This window comes from Wasmannia auropunctata, unplaced genomic scaffold (genome assembly GCF_000956235.1).
Source record: "Wasmannia auropunctata unplaced genomic scaffold, wasmannia.A_1.0 LD335999.1, whole genome shotgun sequence".
NCBI lineage: Eukaryota > Metazoa > Arthropoda > Insecta > Hymenoptera > Formicidae > Wasmannia > Wasmannia auropunctata.
The window spans coordinates 448840-471046 of record NW_012026891.1 but is presented as its reverse complement, the minus strand read 5'-3'; the positions used below and the strand labels follow the sequence as shown (position 1 = coordinate 471046).

The 22207-nt window shown below is 38.4% G+C and overlaps 4 protein-coding genes across 5 annotated transcripts; 2 read left to right on the top strand and 2 right to left on the bottom strand.

Moving 5' to 3' along the window:
- Window positions 1–1503: 1503 nt before the first annotated feature.
- On the bottom strand, window positions 1504–7316 carry LOC105453462 (zinc finger protein 76-like). Of its 2 annotated transcripts, none has more exons than XM_011695449.1 (9): window positions 7228–7316; window positions 4866–4981; window positions 4426–4603; window positions 3839–4212; window positions 3448–3717; window positions 3172–3363; window positions 2866–3057; window positions 2643–2759; window positions 1504–2537 (listed from the first exon to the last, which is right to left on the bottom strand). In XM_011695449.1, the coding sequence occupies exons 2-9, from the start codon at window positions 4956–4958 to the stop codon at window positions 2439–2441; spliced, it is 1515 nt and encodes a 504-aa protein (XP_011693751.1). In that variant the 5' UTR covers window positions 4959–4981; window positions 7228–7316; the 3' UTR covers window positions 1504–2438. The 2 variants fall into 2 exon arrangements, with proteins under 2 accessions (XP_011693751.1, XP_011693750.1); XM_011695448.1 differs by lacking the exon at window positions 7228–7316 and adding an exon at window positions 5568–5636.
- LOC105453463 lies at window positions 7262–12332 on the top strand. Its single transcript, XM_011695450.1, has 5 exons — window positions 7262–7343; window positions 11080–11197; window positions 11276–11350; window positions 11502–11675; window positions 11801–12332. Exons 1-5 carry the CDS (start codon window positions 7335–7337, stop codon window positions 12016–12018), a joined length of 594 nt encoding a protein of 197 aa, XP_011693752.1. The 5' UTR covers window positions 7262–7334; the 3' UTR covers window positions 12019–12332.
- On the bottom strand, window positions 12071–17538 carry LOC105453464. The gene is made up of 10 exons (XM_011695451.1): window positions 17227–17538; window positions 16179–16414; window positions 15988–16091; window positions 15672–15830; window positions 15465–15532; window positions 15193–15378; window positions 14910–15043; window positions 14664–14768; window positions 12990–13157; window positions 12071–12751 (listed from the first exon to the last, which is right to left on the bottom strand). Exons 1-10 carry the CDS (start codon window positions 17415–17417, stop codon window positions 12549–12551), a joined length of 1554 nt encoding a protein of 517 aa, XP_011693753.1. The 5' UTR covers window positions 17418–17538; the 3' UTR covers window positions 12071–12548.
- Window positions 17539–18105: 567 nt separating this feature from the next.
- On the top strand, window positions 18106–22170 carry LOC105453455 (protein lin-9 homolog). The gene is made up of 7 exons (XM_011695428.1): window positions 18106–18161; window positions 18998–19337; window positions 19443–19745; window positions 19876–20293; window positions 20377–20723; window positions 20806–21052; window positions 21136–22170. The coding sequence occupies exons 1-7, from the start codon at window positions 18143–18145 to the stop codon at window positions 21325–21327; spliced, it is 1866 nt and encodes a 621-aa protein (XP_011693730.1). The 5' UTR covers window positions 18106–18142; the 3' UTR covers window positions 21328–22170.
- Window positions 22171–22207: the final 37 nt, after the last annotated feature.

Below are 22207 nucleotides of genomic sequence, written 5' to 3'. Positions count from 1 at the left end.
TCAATATATATCTGATGAGAGAGATTACATCATCGACTGATCATTAAAGATCGAAGAATATAAAAAAAGGCTAGAAATTAGGATAAAGAAAATCGTCCTTTCAATTCGTTTTTAACACAAGGCCAGCCGTTTCGATCGCGGCATGTATATAACTGTATTATCTGCTACATTTCACGTCTCGTACTTAGCTGTGTTAATACGTCTGTTTAATCAGCGACCGAACGCTAATAGCAGTTCCTTTTTTAGCCATGAGATTTCGATAGGAGAAAATTGTTTAATTTATTCGAAAGGTGAAATCATTTATTTCAATAATTTCCGAAAGATTAATTTAGATTATTAATTTTCTAAGCCTTTGTTATACTTCTCGTAGTTTTTTACAGGTCAAATAATGCACCTTTCATTTTCACCAGGTTCACTTAAACCTTACACAAATATATTTCATGATAAATTTACGAAAAAAACAATTTAATTCTTCGAAAAAATGAAGGTACAAAACATAATACATATATATATATATTTTTCGACCTTCTTGAAACACTTGTATACGATATAAATGTTATTATCCATCTATCGTTATAAAGTATGTCATCACATATTGTAGTTTAGTTTCTATGTTCCTATATTATCTCACAATAATCTAGTATTAATCACAACGAAATTTCTCGTTCGTCAGACTCGCTTTATATGTACATATTTTACACACACTACATTCAATTGTGCTGCTATTCATACTGTCTTACGTAATAAAAAAAATAAGTTTGTTGCAATTTAAATTATAATTTAACTATAAAATTTGCAAGACTACATGCTAATTTTATAGTTAAATGAACAGTATATATTTTCTTTTTTTTATTTTAAAAAAATAATTCGACAGCGCAACAAAAATAAAATAATCATGATATCTCTGATAAGCAAAATGTTAACAATATGCCAGCAAATTCGAACAGGATATTGAGGTAAATTGACATCAACTGCATAGTAAGCTCGTGTTTTGCCAACAGATGCAAATCTGACCTGCTGCAAATTGACGCAATTTGACAGCAAATTATTGCAAGAAAAAAAATGATAGAAGCATTTTATAAACTTAAATGGGATATATCATTAAAATAATTATAAAGTAACAATTGATTCCTTAACCACTTTGCCATTATATTCTGTTATATTTCTGCTGGCATTTTAATAAAAAATTTCAATAAAACGTGCCGCGGACACTTCGCAAAATCGATGTTTTCAATAGATTTGACCATCTAAAAACTGTACGAAAAAAGAATTAAACAATGATTATTTGCATGTATCGTAAAATATTAAAATGCTTCGAAGTCAATTTTAACATGAAATAAAACTACACGATATAATTTACAATTACAATTGTTAATGAGACTATAGCTTTTCGAGAAAGATAGAGCTGCTCTTCTAATATAAAACTAAATATAAAATGTTATAATAAAGCTGAGTCAATATATTTTGATTATTTTAAGCAAATAATAAAAAAGAATTATTAGAAAAAAACATAAGTAACTCAGCTAGTCATTTTGGATAAAAAAAAGATTTAAATTATTACAAAAAATATATTACATACACGCTCGATAACTATAGATGGACAAAATATAATATAGCACATATATTTTTTTCGCATTCGCACTTTCATGTAAGGCACTGCCTTTAGTTCAAGAACATAATCAGATTGTGTAAATATGGATCTCTTTTTTTTGCATTTTTGTAAATCTTATCTTATGTTCGGAATATGAACCAATAATCAAATAATTTCACTGAAATCATTTCGACGCGAAAATGGGAAGTTCTTCTCATCTTCTTAAGATCTCTGCGTGAGCGACGCGATAACAGCTGCGAGTTGAGACTTAAGTTTTTTATCAGTTTCAAAAATTCATCAGATAGAAATTTATAATAGCGCATCAATCTTTTTTTTTGTAATAATGAGACCGATGATTGATGTACGACAGTTTCAATGACATGGTCATTGACGTAAAGTGATTGGCGCGACAGATTAAATGTCTGATGCGATAGATATGCTAAGATGTACTAAACAGGATCTTGAGATGCGGAGATGAATTTTGAAGAAAAAAGTTTATAACTTAAGATAATATTTACATAGACTAGAATATCCGGTAAACCTTCTACCACAGTTTTCTATGGAACAGGCATAAAAATTATTTATGCGCTATTATATATTTCTATCCGATAAATTTATGAAACTGGCAAAAAACTTAAGTCTCAACTCGCAGCTGTTATCGCGCCGCTTCCGCCGTCAAACATCGTTTGACACTACTTTTTAATTTTCATTTCCTTGTTTGATTTCGCTCTGATATTAAAAGTACACCCATAAATAAATATTAACAAAATTATTAACGTTCAATGCTTAAGACTTTTCTCACGCATACAGAGTCCATCCACGTACGTCACGTTTCTTTCCCCTTGCGTTAGTTCCATCCAAATTCTATGTCCTCAATTTTTATGTTCAATCCCTCGAACGTTGTATCGATGCCGGGATCATCGAAATTTTCGTCCAGGTCGATCTTCTGCATTTGAAAGTTCGGATAAAGGAATTTTAGAAACATCATTTTTTCCGATAATTAATCTAGAGTTAATTTATTACAAGAATATACATATATTTCTATGCAAACCTGTAATGCAGCGATTTGCGAAGGATCGCCTACGAACAAAATTTGTGGTTCCTTCTCGTTCGTGTCGTCGATCATTTTAGAAATTTGGATCTGCTTATCTTTCGCTAGCAGCTTATGCTAAATTAAAATTAATTAAGATCAATTAGTTACATAGTCACATCGGGACTTGCACGGAGCGTTATAATTAATAAATTAGATTTTACATGCAGCAGGTTATACTTACGGTTTCTTTCACGGCTTTCTTTTTATTTTTATTCTGACTAGAGGGTTCAAGAGAATCTTGCAGAAACGCATCGGCACCGTCGTCACTGTCGACCAAGGCATGAACTGTTCTCTTGTGCATCACCAGCGTGCTACTCTGACGATATTTCCTGGAGCATAATGTGCATTCGAACGGTCGTTGTGGTGCATGTACCTATAAAGACAAAAAACAAACTAGAGATAACAATCTGACACAAACGTGTTTGACTACGGTACTGTATAGTACTTTTAATAGCAGACTGATTAATAATTGATATAAAATGCTTACAAGATGATGCTTATATAGACTAGAATATTCGGTAAACCTTCTACCGCAGTTCTCTATGGAACAAACGTAGGGCTTTTCGCCCGAATGTATGCGTATGTGATTCTTGTAGTTTGTCGCACTGGCGAACGCTTTGCCACACATCGGCTGTGTGCATTTGTACGGTCGCTCGCCGGTGTGCGTCCTTACGTGAACCTGATAAACACGAAGCCTTTACTGAATTTCGGCATTAAACATTTCCCTTCAGACATCGAGAAAATCCCACTTGCACTTCCGTACCTTTCTTATATTACTCGTGGTGAACGATCGGCCGCAACCGTTAAACGGGCATACGAAGGGACGCTCTCCCGTGTGAGTTCTCACGTGCTTCAACAGATCGCCCGACGTCTTGAAACTCTTGTTGCACGTTCCGTTCGTGCATTTGTACGGTTTCTCGCCCGTGTGCGTTCGTAAATGCGCTTTCAGACTGTAGCCAGTTGAAAAGCTCTTCTTACACTTTGGATGAGTACATCTGTACGGTCGTTGGCCGGTATGTGAACGCTCGTGGACCTACAAAGAAAAGATTAAAAATGCCGCATTTAGTAACGATGCTGTTTGACTAAAAATTTGAATGAAATTTTTCAATTATTTCAAGTTTCTTTATTCGTACTGATCTCGAAGAATTTATTACCTTCAGATGATGAGGCGTGCTGTAAACCTTCGAACAGCCCTCTCTGGGACAAGGGTACCTCACTTTTGCGTCGGATAACTTGTTGATTAAGATCTTGGGGTCTTTTTTCTTCAGCTTTCCATCTTCAATTTCCCATAAATTCTCGTCTACGTCCACATGGCCGGCCACCATGTACGCAGTGCCGTTGATAAATTCGACTTGCGAGTACGTATTTTCTACATTTTCGGTGGCAGGGTCTTCAGTTTGTACAAATGTAGCTGGATCTAATTCCAACTGGAGAGCCTTGCCATCGCCAAATTCCGACAAATCTCGCAGCAAAATAGTATCGCCGTTTTCGAGCGTCGTTTGCAGCGTTTGGGTCTTGAAATCTGGATCTGTGAATGTACAAGCTCATTTTACACTTTAGATATTCAATAGATATGCCACGAACAAATGACACAAACGAAGCAGCTACGAACAGCTGTACATTTTCATTCAAATGCAAAGTATTTTCAAAGAAAAAGTTAGAAATAGAAATTAACAGAAATTCTCTTTTGTATTAATTGATATAATATTCTGGAGTCAAATTCACACAAATGGCTACTAACCAATGTCACTGAGATTATTCGTAACAAAAGCTTGACTCCCATCAGGTAACGTAATCGTAGTCACCATCGTGCCAAGCAACTGGTCGTCTAATATAAGCTGCTGTACTTGACTCGCGTCCTTCCCGGTGCCGTCGTTGATCATAACCGACAAGCACTCCAGAATATCTACAGGATTATTCTGAAATCAAGTCGTACATGTGTGTTGAACGCAGGTATCGAAACAGGTTAGAGACGGAAAAGGTAAATAAACAATCGTCGAATAAGTAAAGTGAGAAGAATTACGTCCAACTTGTGAATTATCTCACAGTGCAAAATTAATTATTCACTACTGTTAAATCGCTAGTTTACTAATAGACGATACGATCCTGCGTGTGATGATTCAAATAAAATGTTCCACATGGTATTATTTGGTATTATTATCTATCTTTCCATGTAGGTACCTCAGACTCTTGCAAGATCACCTCCTCCTCCTCCTCCTCCTCCTCGTCCTGATTCGCGGTGCAGTTTGGAGAGTCCGCACTTTGCGCCGACATAATCCCTCACGGCTGTGGCCCAGCTGCGAACAGAGAACATTTCTTGCTGACAGATACCGGGCAAGCGGACATCGTCTCGCCCGCGAGATTTCGTTTTCCCCCTTCGAGGAGCGCGCACGTCGAGAGCGGCGAGGTCGAGGCCTATATATATATGATACCTTTACCGCGCGAATCGTAATCAGACGAGCGGCCCTCAACCATTCCTCCCGATAAGCGGTGCAGTGATAACGCGACCGACCGGCTTGGCGACGGTCAACAGTCCGTTGCCACCGGCGTGACGCCGAGACGCGGCGCGGCGGCATCGCTCTCCCTGGACACGCGTCGTGGACGGGGAGCGACGCCGAGCCGCGTCCCGCCATCCTCGTGCACGGTCGTCCCGTCGAGAGGAGATACGTTCCGAGGCGGCGGAGACGAGGACTCCACCGACGTTGCGACCGTGGGACGACGACGCGACTCCATGCCACATGACATAACATACCATAACATGGCATGACATGACATGACGCGACGCGACTCGCTCGCTCGTCCGCACGCGGTGAATGAATTGAATTTTCGCCGGTCCCCCGTATACGCCAAGTACGCCACACAAAGAATCTTGGGAAATATTACCCATAAACTCGGCCGCCCGCGAAATCCTCTCGCGACTAGCGCGCGACGGACCGGAACTCCGGCGACGGCTATCTACGCCATGGCGGCGTAAACGCGCCCCGATTCGAACGTTTGAACGCACGCGGACGAGGCCGCCGATCCGGTCCTTGACTGTCTTTTTAAAAGACGACCGACAGCGAAATGAGGAGTTAGAGGAGTTAAAGATTCACGATCACATTTTAAATACAATCTTGATAAGCTGCGATCGTTTCTTTGGCTGGCTAAAATCTTAATACTATAATTAAAATCAAATTTTTTAATATTAAATCGGATTAAGAATTATCATCCTGTAAGATCAACCAACCAACTATAAATCATCAAAAAACTTGGTGGAAATGATACCCTCGTTGATACCTCGTTTTACAGTATATAATCCCGTACATAAACAATTAGCATCTATAAATTAACGTCATTAATTACAATTGTTAATTACAATTGAGTCGCATCCGCGCGGAAGTCGGATATGCAACGTGCAGTGATAGTATCACGATAAGCGTGACATGCTCTAATTCGTTTAGGAAATACGCAACGTTTGCTTTTTTCGGCGATCTTTAACTCGCTTCCCGTTTCGCGTCGTATAAAACCTATTTAAGACGCTAATTACAATTGCAAGGGCTTAATTGATTTCAACCAAACTTCGATTAATTTAATTATCGGAAATAAACCATGAAATAAAACCAAATTTCTAATTATATAATTTCTTTTGATCTTAATCTGATCTTTTTTCCCATATATTACAAGAATAATTATTTTACTCACGTTATCAGGATTACTTGATAATTTAATCGATTAAGTAAACTGAGATTCGATTTTATTTCTATCAATCTAAGTTAATTTTCACGAGTTTAACTTATTCTTTATCTTTTCCTGATTTTTAGAACTCGAAAATAAGTTATCGAGATTAAAGTTAATCTACGTACATTAGTAGAAAATAAACATAAGTCATCTTAAATGTTGTTCAAACGCGAAGTGGGAATAAGCCAAGTAATTTGCAGGCGGGAGAGAAGCGAGTGTAGTTCATCTAATTTATATTAATTATAAATTATATTGTTACGCGTTCGTTACAATTCTTTGTCTGCAATTGCAAGCACATGTAGCTTCTCGCTTAGAAAGTTTGAGAACGTCCTTTCCTGAAAGATTACATTCCGCTTATATGGGTTTATCGACAGACCCGCACTTCTCTCCTCCCCATCGATCCGACCGATTCGATCCGTCGGTTCGACCGCGGTACTCGTGACCGCGGGGACGAAAAATGCGGCGCGTTCGCGGACGACCGTCCGTTTCGCAAGCAAGCTAATTCGATTCGCGAGCCGCGCGATCCCGAGGCGAGATGAAAGTACCACGACGGTGGTGATCCCCCTGCGAGAGTTAGAGTCCTTATTACCTCGGGAACCTCCGCGGTGCCTCGAGTCACACGCAGGTGGGGTATACACACGTGCATGCGGTGTGTCGCGGGTGGCGAGAAGGGGGATGCTGTGAAATTCATGCACGCGCCGGCGGCCGCCGACGTTCTCCGCACGACCTGGATCAGTTCCTATTTTACCGCATCCGCACGAGGCGTCTCGCGAAAATCTCCGGCTGGATCCTACAGAGTCCCCGCGAGTCTGCTTTAAGAGGGTACCTTCTCGGCGCCGCGGCGACGATTCGATCCGGGCGTGCGGGTGTGCGCCGTGCTCGTCTCATCGGGATCCTCCTCGGGATCGGTGCTCGACGATCGATCGCGCGACGATGACGACGGTGGGTGGAATGACGAGAGAATGACGATCCTGTGCGTCCTCTCGCGGAATTCCTTAATCGCTCATCCGGTGGCTGCAGCCATCGGCGTTTGATCTGTAAACGTTAAATAATTTTAATCTCTTTGTCCAAGCGCCAGGATGTCGAGTGCATCATAAAAAGATTACGCGACGAACGATCTCACGATTCGATTAATTGACAGCCAACTTCACGGGGAACGTCAAAGTGTCCCCTTCGCGCCAAAACATTTACAACATATTTACAAATCACAGAATTTTTTAAAGCCAAGATATTTAGAAAACAGATATATTTAGATGTGAAATTTGTATTTTGATTTTTAATCGGATATTGTAATTTGAAATTTCAGAGAAGCATTATTAGAAGTGAAATATGATGGATACAATTTTTATAAAGATCTAATTTGAAAAAAAATGCGATTAGTGTTTTGAATAATTTAATTTTCATAGTAATTTTCTATAATGTTGTATGCTATTTGAATTAATAAAATTCTCGACTTTCAAATAATTCGATGCAATCTTTAATACTTTACTCGTAAGAAGATGATTTGGTGATCGTAATCTATAAATCTAGAATCATAAACTTTAATACAAAAATATATTTATTTTGTAATTTAGAAAGATGCTGGCTTAAGCAACTTTTTTACTTTAATTTTTACTTCTTAAAGTAAGGAAAGAACATAAATTTAATAGCTTTTCACAACAGAGTTCCTTTGAACAAAAGAAACATGTCACATTGCGAAGTATATAATTTATGTTTCATCGCTTTTTGAGCCGCTATTGCAACTCGTATCGAGTATAATTAGTCCCACGCGATAAATTAGTTTATCTACAGATTTAATGTATCATTAGAAAGGCAGAAAACTGTAACCACGCGCATTATGCACGCACTTATAAATCCTAGTGTATATACGCGTGTGCGCGTGTATCAATGTAATTGCTTCATTGCATTGCCCGCTGTTACTTAATCAAATCGTGATGTATCACCAGAATGGGATCGCTCTCAGTTTACAGCAATACATATATTTTTTTTCTCATTCGCGCATGCTGTGTGTATGTGTGTTAATCCTCTTACTAATGAGGCTACACGTTGTGCAAAAGTAAATTAGGTCGCAAATTAATTATCTCCACTCGAGTTTGAAATGTTTTGTTCTCGATCCAAACATCTATAGACTATAAACTACTTTCAGATAACGTATGAAACATTCATAAACAGCGACATACGTATCAAAAGAAAATTATAAAATTATCTAAGATACTATAATTGTATGTATGACAAACCGATTCTTTTTTTTTTTACTTCGCAATAAGTAGTTTACTTTTGAGTAACGTCGCGTCTAAAATTTGTCGCCGTAATAACCGCGAGTTTTCCCTCTCGCGAGAGAGGTCTCACGTCTCCTTTCGAAACTCGAGCCTTTCGCGAATTCCATTGTCGGCGAGTAGCCGGATCCCCCTATCGATAATCTATCAGCGCAGAAATACTAGTTATGCACACGAGGTTTCCGCACTGCTGGGTCGCAAATGTCGGAATTCAATAGGCGGCCGAATGTAGTACTCCCGAGTGAAGGTGAGCGGAAAGGAAGGCGAAAGGGTGGGTTTTAACACGCACCGTGCCGAGAGTAAGTACGTGTTTGTCTCCGTATGAGCCTCCTCGTGGACTAAGCCCGGCGCCCGCGCGCACACATGCGCGTATTGTCGACGTTAGGCGTAGGCGCGCTTTATACCTCGCGACGGTGTAGGAGTACCGATGGTATGCGGAGATATAATGCAACTACTGTCGCGGTCGTGAAAAATATTGCCTTTCAAAGCGCAATGTTGCTGGCTCTCCGATTCCTAATGGGAAAAGTCTGTTTTGTATACTCCGTGTGTAGAGGAGGGCAGCGTTCCGCAAGCAGGTCGTCGAAGTGATGTAACGTGTTACGACGTTTACGTCAAGTTTATGTTATAATAAATTACTCTCCCGATGCCTCCAGAGAATCTAGAAGCAAGAATAATGAGTTAGAAATTGATAGGTACGAAATCGTGAAGGAGCAGTTAAAACGCACTCCTACAGAGCCTTCTTGTTATACGTGGGCAAGAGGCACTCTCGATATTTTACGACGAAGGATGAGAAATGTACATTGAGAAATAATAGATATCACAGATTAAAAATAACGATGTAATTCTTCATGAATAGATAGGATAGTATCTTTTATGTTTAAGAGATGCATAAAAAAAAATAACAAATGAAATATTGATGGATCAACATTATTGCCATTTTTATTTTTTTATTATGCTGTCGCACATAAAGCATTTTATTAGCGTGTAAGAACCGTTCTACAATACGTCATTCTACAATATGTTGGGTCGTAAACCGTAAGAATTGACGAATCACAGTCGAATGTAAGAAGAACATTTGATTCTGACTGGTCAGTTTTTACTGCTTACGGCTTACGACCCGACATATGACGTATTGTAGAATGGGCCTTAATAGTTGACGGTAAGAAACGTTGACTCCATAAAAAATGTTCCATAAAATATAAACTTTCTAAATCAATCATTTTATGTATAACAATCTAATTAGTCGTGATTTTTTTAATGATACTGACGACTGATACATTTCTTTGATATTCGCACATTGTTATGTATTAATACGATATCATTCACAGGTTTTATTTCGAAGATTGATCTCGTAGATTAACTTCGGATTCAGGGCAATATGATGTAATAATCTTCTCTTCCTACGTTATGCAATTATGAATTCTATATACATGCGTCTGTAGATATAAAACGATTTTTAGAAACGTACTCACCTTGACACGTATATTGCACGGTCCATTTTCTGCATGATTCATAAAAAAAGAGATTTATCTGCCGTCCACGTGTATATGGTGACATAGAAGCACTCGCTCCTAGCCGTTTCACGAAGAGTAAACACAACTCCTGGTCCTAAAGTTTCAAACAAATTTGGAGCCGGATTTTTCCTAGTGATGCAAAAAAAAAAGATAATATAATATTTTACAATTTAAAAAATACAAATAGTCGCGTGTTTTGCTAATTTCACAATTCGAAAATCGGTTAAAGTATTAATATTAAAAATCTATAAAATCAATCATAATTGATTATTGTTGCATTTTTTTATAATTATTTTATAACGAGTTAGATTTAATTTTTAAATAATAATTCGAATTTCGGTTTTATATCTCAAATTTAAGAGAAAGCCGTGTAGAACTGTGTAAGCGTGTAAAATCATGCAGTGGAGTTTTGTTGTTGCCGTTGGCTATTTTAGTTTTCTTTGCGGACAAATCTCTACGAAAGTATCGTATATGCGCATACGTCCGCGGGTAATATCTTGAAACCCGAGTGCGCAATATGATATAGCTCTTACCAAGAAAACTTTCTGCAAAAGCTATTCAGAGTGTATTGGGTTTCAGCAACCGTACATTGAATAGACTAATATATAATTTTTTTGAATCAGAACTCACGGGTACATGTAATATACTTCGTAACCCAGTTACAGACATATTGAGACATTCCGAGACCCAAATTTACCTTCTTACTCCAGTTCTTCTTTAACAAAGGCTCAAAATTCTTACTGGGGAGAAATCGAAGAATAATCGTAAAATGTGCTCTAGAATTTCTAAATCGTCTTCTTCTCACGTTTTTGCAATTGGTAAACAATCCGGCTCTCATGACAAGATACATCGTTAATTATAGAAGATAAATCGCTGTTTTAATTTCAGATAAGAGTGGTGTTGCTGCTTCTCACGGTGACTGTGGCCAGTTCCCTGCCGCTCGCCAATGTTCACGTGAAATTCGTGTCGCCTCCCGATGTGTACGAACACAGCGTTACAACAGACGGTTAGCTATATGCGATTGCGCGATATGCTTTAGATCGCACTAAACGAGCTGCTTGAATTTTGTCGCATTCGTTTTTAGGGGACCGAACGGTAGCCCAGAACTCGTTCATTTCGATCGGCCGGCGAAGGGCGGTGAAGCATTCTAAGGATAACGGTGACTTTTTTTTTATCTCTGAACTTGTACAATTATTTTAGTGTAATTAAAAAAAGTATTAATCGGTATTAATAAGATTATTAATACCGATTAATATCTTTTGAACGACATATCTTCAGCGAGAAAATTTATATCTGCGGTTTATTTTTAGATTATAATTATAGGACGAATTTACGGCAAAATCACTTACGGCAGATAACGAGTTCGCAAAACGCCGAATCCCTGTGGCCGGTCGGCGTTTTCCTGCCACCTATTGACGTCAATGATCTTGGATTTAGCTGGCAGGAGGTGCATCGCGACCTCCCCGATTTCTACAAATCGCAGCGTAAGTATCTCTTCTTTCTATTGTACTTTTACGGATTCTTTGAATAAAATGGCATTCTAATTTGTCCTCTTCTTTTGTATATTATCGCTTCTTTTTAATATAATTTTGATTCATTCTAATTGCAGAACGGGATCCATATTTATTGACCAATCGTGAAGCTATGATGGCAGTTAAATATCTCTACGGATTGGGTGAGCTTTTCTTCGACGATTATCCTCACGTAAGAGCGTTACTGCGAAATCAGGAAGAGAGGAGACGGAACGGTCTGCATGGACACGTTCTGGGCAGTCTGAATCCTAGGTCTCCCTTTCACAGGAAAGATAGGAAAGGACAACCAATCTAAGAGCGATTTACGTTCGATATTACTGGGCTCAAAAATTCGAACATAAGCTTAATTCTGCAGTATGTAATATCTTTTTATTACAATTCCAGAATTGTGTGACTTGTATACTGCAACAAAATGTAATAAGTTAGAAACTAACGTGTGTTTTCGCGGAGGGAACAGGAATGATATTTATTCAAGATTATTTCTATTTTAAACTACTAATTAATAATATATAAATTGTCCCACCAGTGCTGCGTTAACACTTAACGGATTTTTGTACATTTTTCTCAAATTGACTCCAAATTAACAAAATTAATTAATAAAATAAAACTAAAATGAAAAAAATATATATATCTGAAAATACATGTAATACTAAAACAAGCCTTACTTGTGATTATTTTTATGATATGCATTATGTAAACACATTATTTTACACATCCACAATACGCGTCCATCAGAGTGCTGATTCCTAATTTTCGCGTTTACTATAAACGATTCACAGGAAGTTTAATCACTCAATCCATCCATATACGACGAAGTATACATCCTCAAATAAGCCACCGTGTTAAGCATACAGCTATCGTTATTAAAAAACCACTGGCGACGGTCGTTCTTATTGTTCCGTTACAAAGATCCCCGTAACAGAGGCACATGTACACTTTCTTGTAATTCCACACGGTATAAGCGCATCTCTCCTCGTTGTCGTCAGGGCCTCGCTGGAAGCACAATCTTTGCGTGGCGGTACCATATTCTGTAACACAAAAAATTTATTAATTTTTTTTAAAGAGCTTCTTATAATAGAAAAATTGAGTTATATCAGTTTAGAAAGTCTTTTATTATTTGAATGAATAATGTTACTGATAATGTAATGTAATACATAAATATAATATTATTTATTATTATCTTCATACTTGCAAAATATATTTTTTTAGAGAACAATAGCAATTATGTTGCCGAATGTAAATTTTTTTGAAAGCGGAATAACTTACCGTTGTTTAAATTTTGGCTCTCGATGATTTTTCCGCACCATCCGGAAACGCACGGCACCGCGTCGATGCCTTTTTCGAGCGTGATTTGCGTAGAATTCATAGTGAAAGGATCCTTGCACGAGCCCAGGTCTCCTCTCGATCTGCAGCTTACGCATCTTCGAAGAATGCCTGTAATAATAGCGCGACGAATGGAACTGTCACTTTTACCTGCTATCGCTTGAGCATCATTTCACTCGCGCCGCATAGACGTCGAGCGATTAATGATATGCAGACCTTTCTCGCGATTTGTATTCTTACGAAAGCATTAAATAAAATAGTTATTTGTACAATATAATGCAAATATAGATTGTTCTTTAATAACAATTAATCTTTATTTAAAACTTAAAAATTCTGTGTATAATTCTATGTATAGAAATAAATATTCATGAATACTCCAGATTTATTATTAACAAAACAAAAATGAAATAATTAAAACTTATAAAGTTTCGAATTTTTCTTCGTTCGCAGTTTCACATTAATTATATATATTCAAAAAAGAAATTCTATAAAGAGAAAATCTATTAAATAGGTTTCTCAAGAGACTTTATTTGTTAAATATTATTTATTCGTTTATAATTTCAATGTTACCATTTTGTTAAAAAGATATCGTAAATACGACGAAAAATTAAAAATACAGATAAAATGAGAAAGTTCTTTGACTTGATAGAAACTCACCGACGCATTCCTGAATCGCGACCACGCAGAAAGTCGCGACGATCACTTGGACGCTTGTTCGAAGGTTCATCCTAATTCGTTTTAAATCTGGGTTCAGTCTTTTTGTGATTTAGAGCCTAGTTAATGAGCACCGTAGACGAGCCAGGAGCTATGATGGGACACAGCCATTTTGGAACTAAACTTAACTTGTCTGGAGACAGATACGTATACCTTGTAGCTGTCTCTACCAGTTCCCCCTTTCACTCGACTTTTTAAGGTCACAGCATTGCCGAAGAAGCTCGGATCGGGGGAACGCGAAGGAGATAGCCACGAGGTCTCACGAAGCGTTCTCGACCGATAACCGGTCGCACAATGCTTGGATGTCACAGAGTTCAGTCACAATGACATTAAAAGTACATAATCGCGCATAAAAATATGCAGTTAACGATGTTAGCGAACAATTTAAATAATTGAATATCCTGTTGGAAAATTTTTTAATTTTAATAAACACGTAAAAATCATTGTGTGAAAAAAATAATACATTATATACTTACAAGAGAATTAATAATTTAAGACAAAAGTTTGATCTAATCTAAGATCTAAGGTCGACAACGTGATGTAATTATTATTAATAATTTCCATAAAATGTCAGAATAACATTTAACACCGTGATTATTCAACTTCCTCTTCCGAGGGATCATCTTGCGGCAAGGGCTGAAATTTGTGTCTTTGTCGACAGGCTATTACTATACCCGCGCAATAGCAGAATGAAGTCAAGAAAATTGTAAAACCCAAGTAGCCCAAATGCCGAAAGAAAGCTGTAAAAAACGACATACACAAATTTGTACATTAAAATTTGGCTTACTTATGATGTTAATAATTTTACAATTAACCATTTAACAATAAAACTTTAATTAACATTTTATTTTTATTATTACATTTTATACTCTAATAATTTTTACTGTGCAAGTTTTAACTGACCTTGCGTCAAAAGCCGAGTCTTAGACACGACGATGATCTTCAGGCGCATCATATTAATGTTGTCCACGTAACAAGTATAGTTACCATGCTCCTCTTTGGATATGTCTGCCGAGCAAGAAATCGCGCAGTATTAAAATTTATTACGCGTAGAAAACATTATCCACAAAACTCTTTGTCAGGTTATTTGGATAAATAAACGAATATATTTCTACAATTGTGCTTGTATAAAATCTAATGTAATGTTACCTGTCAAATAGAGCGTTGAGAAAGGGTCTACCATCACTCGAGCTTCTTTATCTTTTCTACGAAGTGACTGAATCGTTCCCTTCTTCAAAGTGAGCGTGTCCTTTTTCCAAATTACTTGCGATGCTGTGCTCGATCTATAATCAAGACAGATCTCGTTCGTTTTCAATTTTTGTATTTAATTGTATTAAAAAATTGTACAAAATACGATACATTAGGCGCAGAGAGATTAATTGGACTTTATAAAAAAAAATACGCTCGAGAAAGAAATCTTTGGGCAAATTACTCCGGACAAGCTACGGCGAGATGAGCGCCTTCGGCGAGAACGTATCGTTTGACGTAGCGAAATTTTTCGCCCTTTCTCCTTTTCTTTACGCGCGGGCATTTCTTGCAAGGTTCTGTTAAAATAAATTCCGGCAAATATCGCACGACACGACTGACACTAGGAAATTCATTTTGAAGCAGGGCAGATCTGAGAAATGTACAACGTATTAAAAATTTGCTATGCTATTACGTGAAGAATTGCTACGTTAAAGATTCGCAATTATAAGCATTTACTTGCAAGGAAGCATCGGAGAGCCCCGAAAGAAGTGTATAATGATTGAATTATTTTTCTCTATCATAGTCTAAAATTGATATTAAAATGACACACTAATTATAATAATTAAAAGGATAATAAAAGAAAGATTATGTAACATCGTTAAAATTGAAAGTTTGATAATGAAAATATATATAATAAATATATATAAAATGCACAGCACTCGCCGAATTTATGTTGCGCTTTAATCTACAGTAGCCCCTGCTGATTTTAATACCGCGATTATCTACACATTGTTTGCATGAGCTCCAGGGACCCCATTCGGACACTACTTGAAGGATTACCCCTTCTTCACGAATCTCTGCTAAATCCGTCATTTTCGAGACCTGCCGGGAGATTCTTTTCTTTGATCACATTATTTAGAAAAATTGAAATGTGAAAAAACGATTAGGTAATAATCTATTTTATTCTGTTTAAAAATAATTAAAAAACAGAACAAAGTATATCGTAATGTAACTTATAATCAAGAGTTCGTTAACTCACTGCAAATCTCGTAGTGACAGGCCATAAATATGTTTCACGATACTTTTCCCACTCAGTTATGTTTCCCTTTTCTACAAACTCGCCGCCAATATTCTTAAGAATTGCTGTCGCGCATAAAAATGAATATTAATTTTGATACTCATACTCAATACTTGTCAGAGCAAATCTCTGGCAACAAATTTATTCTTTACGTTCAATCCTGTAATTATATTTATTTTCCTTCTCTTGACCTTCTTTGCCGTGGCATCGATAAATGCCGGTGTCGATGACTGTGAAGCTTTTTACAACCAGAGAGAGATCCGGGGTTGTATATATTCTACTGTATGAAACGTTATTATCCATTCCCAATTCAACTTCCTTTTCCGCTTGTTCTCGATAACGATCTTGATAATACCAAATTTTTGGCTGGTCCTCCTCGTGCTCGTTGCTTCTGTGAAAATTTGACCTCTGTGAATTTAGCATCTGCACCAAGAAAAAAATTCGACTCTATACTGTAATTGAGTGCTAATTTATTACTGTAGTCGCGAATTTATTGCTTCTATCTATATTCGGAGGAAATTAATAAGTAAAGGTGTTGACTTTGCATTATGCTATATAGTAATCCCACTCTCAAAAAATATATACAATTAAATATTGTAAAGAAAAAAATTACATCAAAATTTTTTGCTACTTAATTTTTTGCTCTAACAATAAAATACTGCAAAAAAACATTGAAAATTTCGAATAATTGTATTTTACATTTGTTATATGACTTATATGTACAATGTACATTAGCACTGCAACTCTCTTGGTGGCATCTTAACCAAGAATTAATCGTGTCACAATTAGGTTAATTAAAGAAAGCTGTTTCATTTAGGGCGACTAAACTTCATTAATTTAATGAATAATCAATTAATTCGATCAACAGAAGCTTAAATCAAAATTTCGTAACTATAAAATTCATTGTTCCTTGTCATTTGATTTTTTCCCACATAAATATTACTTGACAAATTAACCATTGATTAAATTAATGAGAATTTGATAGGAAAACAGTGCAGTGCGTTATAACCTTGCGAGAAGATTGAAGGCGCTATAATCCACCAGCTGGTGGAGTAAAAAGGGGGGAAAAAAATAATGAAAATTTGAGAAATCTAAAGAGTTTCGAAGTAGCTTTTTGTTTTACTCGAGTAAACAAGAAAGCTGCTTATCTGCGGATTGTAGACATTATTTTATTAATTCTAATATTTGGATAATCCTTACCAAAAGCGACAGGCTAGCATGATATTCGTATTATTCTCGGCGCCGACGAGCAAATACTCGTCGTTCTCCTCGGACGTGATTAACCTGTCTCTGTCTCTGCAGTACCTGTTAACGTTTACAAGCGTACCGTCGGTAGCCACGCAGTTTTCTCCGCTTGTTAAAGACGCAATAATAATCCAAACGACGTACATAATTGTCGTGAAAAATTCAGGGAAATTAAAGTACAAACGAGGAAGGAGCGTCGCACCGCTGTCTCCGACGTCACCCAGTCACGAACGTGCCGCTTGAAGTGAGCGGCGATGAACTACGCGTGTCAACACTGTCAAGAGGTTTGTTCTCTTGCACCTACACTACACCTTATGTCTCTCCTTCTTCTCTCTCCAACGTCCAATTATATATCTGCACTGTGTACCTACTTCATTTAATAAAGTGCAGAACGAGTACCTCGCAACTTCTTGTCCCTTTCATATTTTGCATCTATTATTTATTTTTAAACTTTTCTTTTCAATGTCTAATTAATTTTATTTTAATCGCAAAAAGAGAAATAACCGTGTGATGCAGCTGCAAAGGAAATTAAGGTCAATCTATTTTCGCGTCTACCCGTGCAATTATGAATTATTTCGAAAAAAAATTCGAATTTCGAAAAGTTAGTGTAATTATTCGTTGTATATCGCCACTGACTCAAGTACATAATTAATTCTCCACGTCTCGAGTGGCGGCAACAACACGGCGCGCGGGAGCGGCCGCGATTTTCGGCGTTACACCTTACCGACCCCCCCGCGCACGCCGGGGCGTCCGCGGCACGACTTCCGGGACGGCGCCAATCGCCAACCCGGCCCGGCCACGCGAGATGGCGGAACCGACGAACCCGACGAAGTCGGAAGTACGTACCCATGATGCATCACTGACTGTCAACATGGCGGACGTGATTGAAAGTGAGTCAAACTTTGCGTTTATTTTCGAGGAAATTAACGGGACGGGCGTTAGCGGGCGGCCGCGGGGACCGGCCGCCGCGGAATCCGCGTTCTCGGTTCGGCGGTCCGACGGGCCGCGCCGCGGCCGACGCGCCCGCGCCGGCCGTAATCGCCGTTCGAACGGCGATCGGGTGCGGGTCGGGTTTAAAATTTCAAAAATCATCACACACGATTCAAGCGGGATACGCCGTCGTGGCATTTCGCGGCTCGGCGTTGCCCCGCGACGCGGCCGGGCCCGACGGCGGAGCGTCCCCGTGCCGCCGCCGAGCCGCGGCGTCGCCCCGCGTCGACGGCTGTCCGCGCGGTCCGTTTACCAGACGCCCTCCCAGGTTGCGAGTTTGGTTATGTCGCCCCTCTGATGCTGATGCACGGTCGATACCTACCCTCGCGAATTCGTCGTGTACCGCCAATTCGACGGGGCTCCCGTAATTTCATCGGCTCGAGTCGACGGGATGCACGCGTAGTCCCCCTCGGCGTAGTCACCCCCTCCCCCATCCCTCGATCGGATTTTCGTTTTTTTTATATTTGCCGCGAATGCATCGCGGCTGTTATCCTGCAATTTAAGCATATGTACATTTTTTTTAAGTTTCCCGAATTTGTTCTTTCGCGGGGTGCACATTTTTTTGTACAAACGCTAAATATATGTTGCCGGTCTTTGGTTTATGATTACTGAGACAATTCTTATTTGACTTCATTTGTAGATCACTATACGCTATGCATGACGTACGGATTTCTGGAAATTATCTCCCCGCTTAATCGCGTGTATGCGCGTACTGATTTCGAACAAATCTGTTCAGGTGAATCTGCGGAAGCGTTGCTGTCCATAAAAAATGGTGGTTATCCATCCATCGACGAGATCAAGACAGAGATAATCGACGACGATACAATGGATATGGATGAGCTGCACAATTCGAATCTCTCGATGGATCAACAAATGGACACAGAGGAGTCGGAGCCGATACCGGAACTGGGACCCGCGGCTTTGGGTTTGCAGAGGGTGGGCACTCAGCCACCCTCCAAACCGAATCCCCCTACCCAGCCGGTGCAGGTGTTGAATCGCAGAGGGATGCCAGCGAGAATCAGGAAAAAGAACAAACTGTTCTACGATGACATTTTGATCAATCATCCACACCACAGGTGAATTAGTCTATGTTTAAAAAGAGAAAGTAATGGTAATTAGATAAATGGATCAATCGATCCTTCCAACTCATTATGTTTAATACATAATAATTATGCTCACAGAATCAAGAAGGATCCTTCGACCATAGAGGCGAAACAATCTCCCAAAAAGTTGATGCGACCGTCGCCAGTGAAGAGGCAGACTAAGATGTCGAGTACGCCAAAAAGTACAAGCTCGTCTTCGCAACCAGCAACTCCTGTAACGACTCCGATCAAGCAGGAGAAGGAGCCCGACAAGGTGTCGCAGCTCACGTCGCCGGATCGTAAAATAGGACAGAAAATCGGCATGAGACTGAGAAACTTGTTGAAACTACCAAAGGCGCATAAATGGGTCTGTTACGAGTGGTTCTACAGCAATATCGATAAGTACGTACAAATATCATAATGCGAAATACTGAAAAATACAGATATTAAAAATAGTATCCGCAACATGTATATAAATCAGTTTTTCTATTATTATTTTCTTAATTTTATTTTCTACTGATGTTTCTCGCAGGGTATTGTTCGAGGGCGACAACGACTTCATGATTTGCTTGAAAGAATCGTTTCCACAATTGAAGACTCGCAAGCTCACGCGCGTGGAGTGGTGCAAGATCAGGAGGATGATGGGCAAGCCGCGACGGTGCTCGCAGTCGTTCTTCGAGGAGGAGAGACGCGAGCTGGAGAGGAAGAGACAGAAAATACGGATGCTGCAGCAGAGGAAGACGACGGATATAAGCAGTTTCAAGGATCTGCCGTCTGAGATACCGTTGCAGTTGGTAATCGGCACGAAAGTGACGGCGAGATTGAGGAAACCGCAGGATGGTTTGTTCACCGGAAGCATCGACGCCGTCGATACCAGTAATAACACCTACAGAATTACATTCGAGAGAGCTGGACTTGGCACGCACAGCGTCCCGGATTACGAAGTTTTAGTATGTGTTTTGGTATCTTGTTCTCACCGAAGAAAATGTCTACGTTTACATTTGTATATTAATATAAGACTTACTTCTACCAGTCGAACGAACCACCGGAAACAATCAGCTTGGCATCGTTCTCTCAGAAGTTCAGACCACGGCCTTTGCAATACGTACCCTCATCGCCGTACATGATGAAGCTGTCCCCGCGATTGACCAATGACCCTTTAATATCGAACGTCTCTGCGTCCATTCCGAAGAAGACGAATACCGGCGGTACAGTGAACGGTTTTCCGCTCAAGTTACTCGAATTTATGGTCAAGGTGAACAAGATATTAATAACTAAGAAGAACAAACTCAAGAAGTTGAAGGAGATGAACGGGGAAGCTGAGAAGAGACGTTCCTTGGGTGAATCGCTTCCATCCGATTTCGAAAAAAAATATGCAGGGTACGATTTACTAAATATTTAAGAGATATTTAAAATATATGTGTATATGATGCTTTTTATTATACTGTATTGCCGTTTTTAGAATTATTGTCGAATTGGAGAGAATGAATGGAGCTCTCCAAGACTTTTTGAACGACATACAAGAATTGTGCCAGGAAATGGCGCCTGAACCCAGCGTGGCGGCGATGTTGGCACCGTCGCATCTCCGAGAGAAGTGCAAGCAAGAAGCGGCGGATATGGTTGCCAAAAATAATGTAATAAACGATAAAGCACCAGGAAAAATGAATCAGTTGGTTACGGATCTGACTGCGTTGATGTTACAAGTGAAAGTAAGATAAATAGATATTTTTGGCTAAATTTATTATTTCCCCTCGCTTATCTGATACTAAAGACATAATTTCCTTTATCGCAGAGCTTATCGGATTCCGATCGAAACGCATACGAGCTCAAAGTACTGCAAGGTACCATGGAGCAGATAAGATCGAAACTCAGCCCGCAGAATCAGCAAGTGTTTCAAAACTGCGTTGAAATTCACATGCAACACATTCAAGTAGGCTTAGGACAGATGGGTCCTCTAACGCCGTTTATGGCGCAAAGAGTTTGAAGACGAAAAACTATATCGTGTATTCTCACGAAGTGTACAGTATAACAGACGATCACGCATCACACGATATTTTTTAGAGAGCAAAAAACTAACCCTGTATTTTCTCATCTTGTATAGGCCACATTAATAATATATATTACCACGTCTACACAATATACATATATGATTTAAACAATTATATTAGTTTTGTATATACAGAATATATTTGTTCTTTAATTTCATCAATATGCCACATTCATAGAGACACTTAGAGGAAAATTCATGTATTGTTGGATAATATTACTGAACATATTAAATATCTAACGATGTTCATTTTTCAGATTTTTATGTGTGTATCATTCAATTAGGCATAAATATAAATGACAATGTTTATCAAGTCAGTGGCGATATTAGTATATGCGCGTGAATAGTGAAACTAAATTCCTTGAAATCTGACAAATTTCTAAGCTTGTATATATACAGTCGACTTATATAGATAATTCTATAATTTGTTATAAGAGAGAAAAAGAGAAAGAGAGGCTTTTCTCAGTGCAAACGTAATTTAAAAGCTTCAACTAATTATAAGAGATTTATTGTCACGAATAAAATATCTTTCGATCTACTTGCATTTGAAAATCATTTATGCGGATATTTTTTTCACGAATTTGAATCACGAATTATCTTTAATATATTCTTTGTGTATTTATGTAATTTTCTATTATTCAAATCACATAAGCAATCCAAAGAAAATATGTGCTTTTGATTAAATGAAAAAATTTTCAAGATAGAATAATTTCGTGTAATTAAGTACGTATAACAAATGTATAATAATAAATAGAGTAAAAGATTGATGATTTATAACTCTACAAACTGTGTCAAATGAATATCTATTTACCCTGAA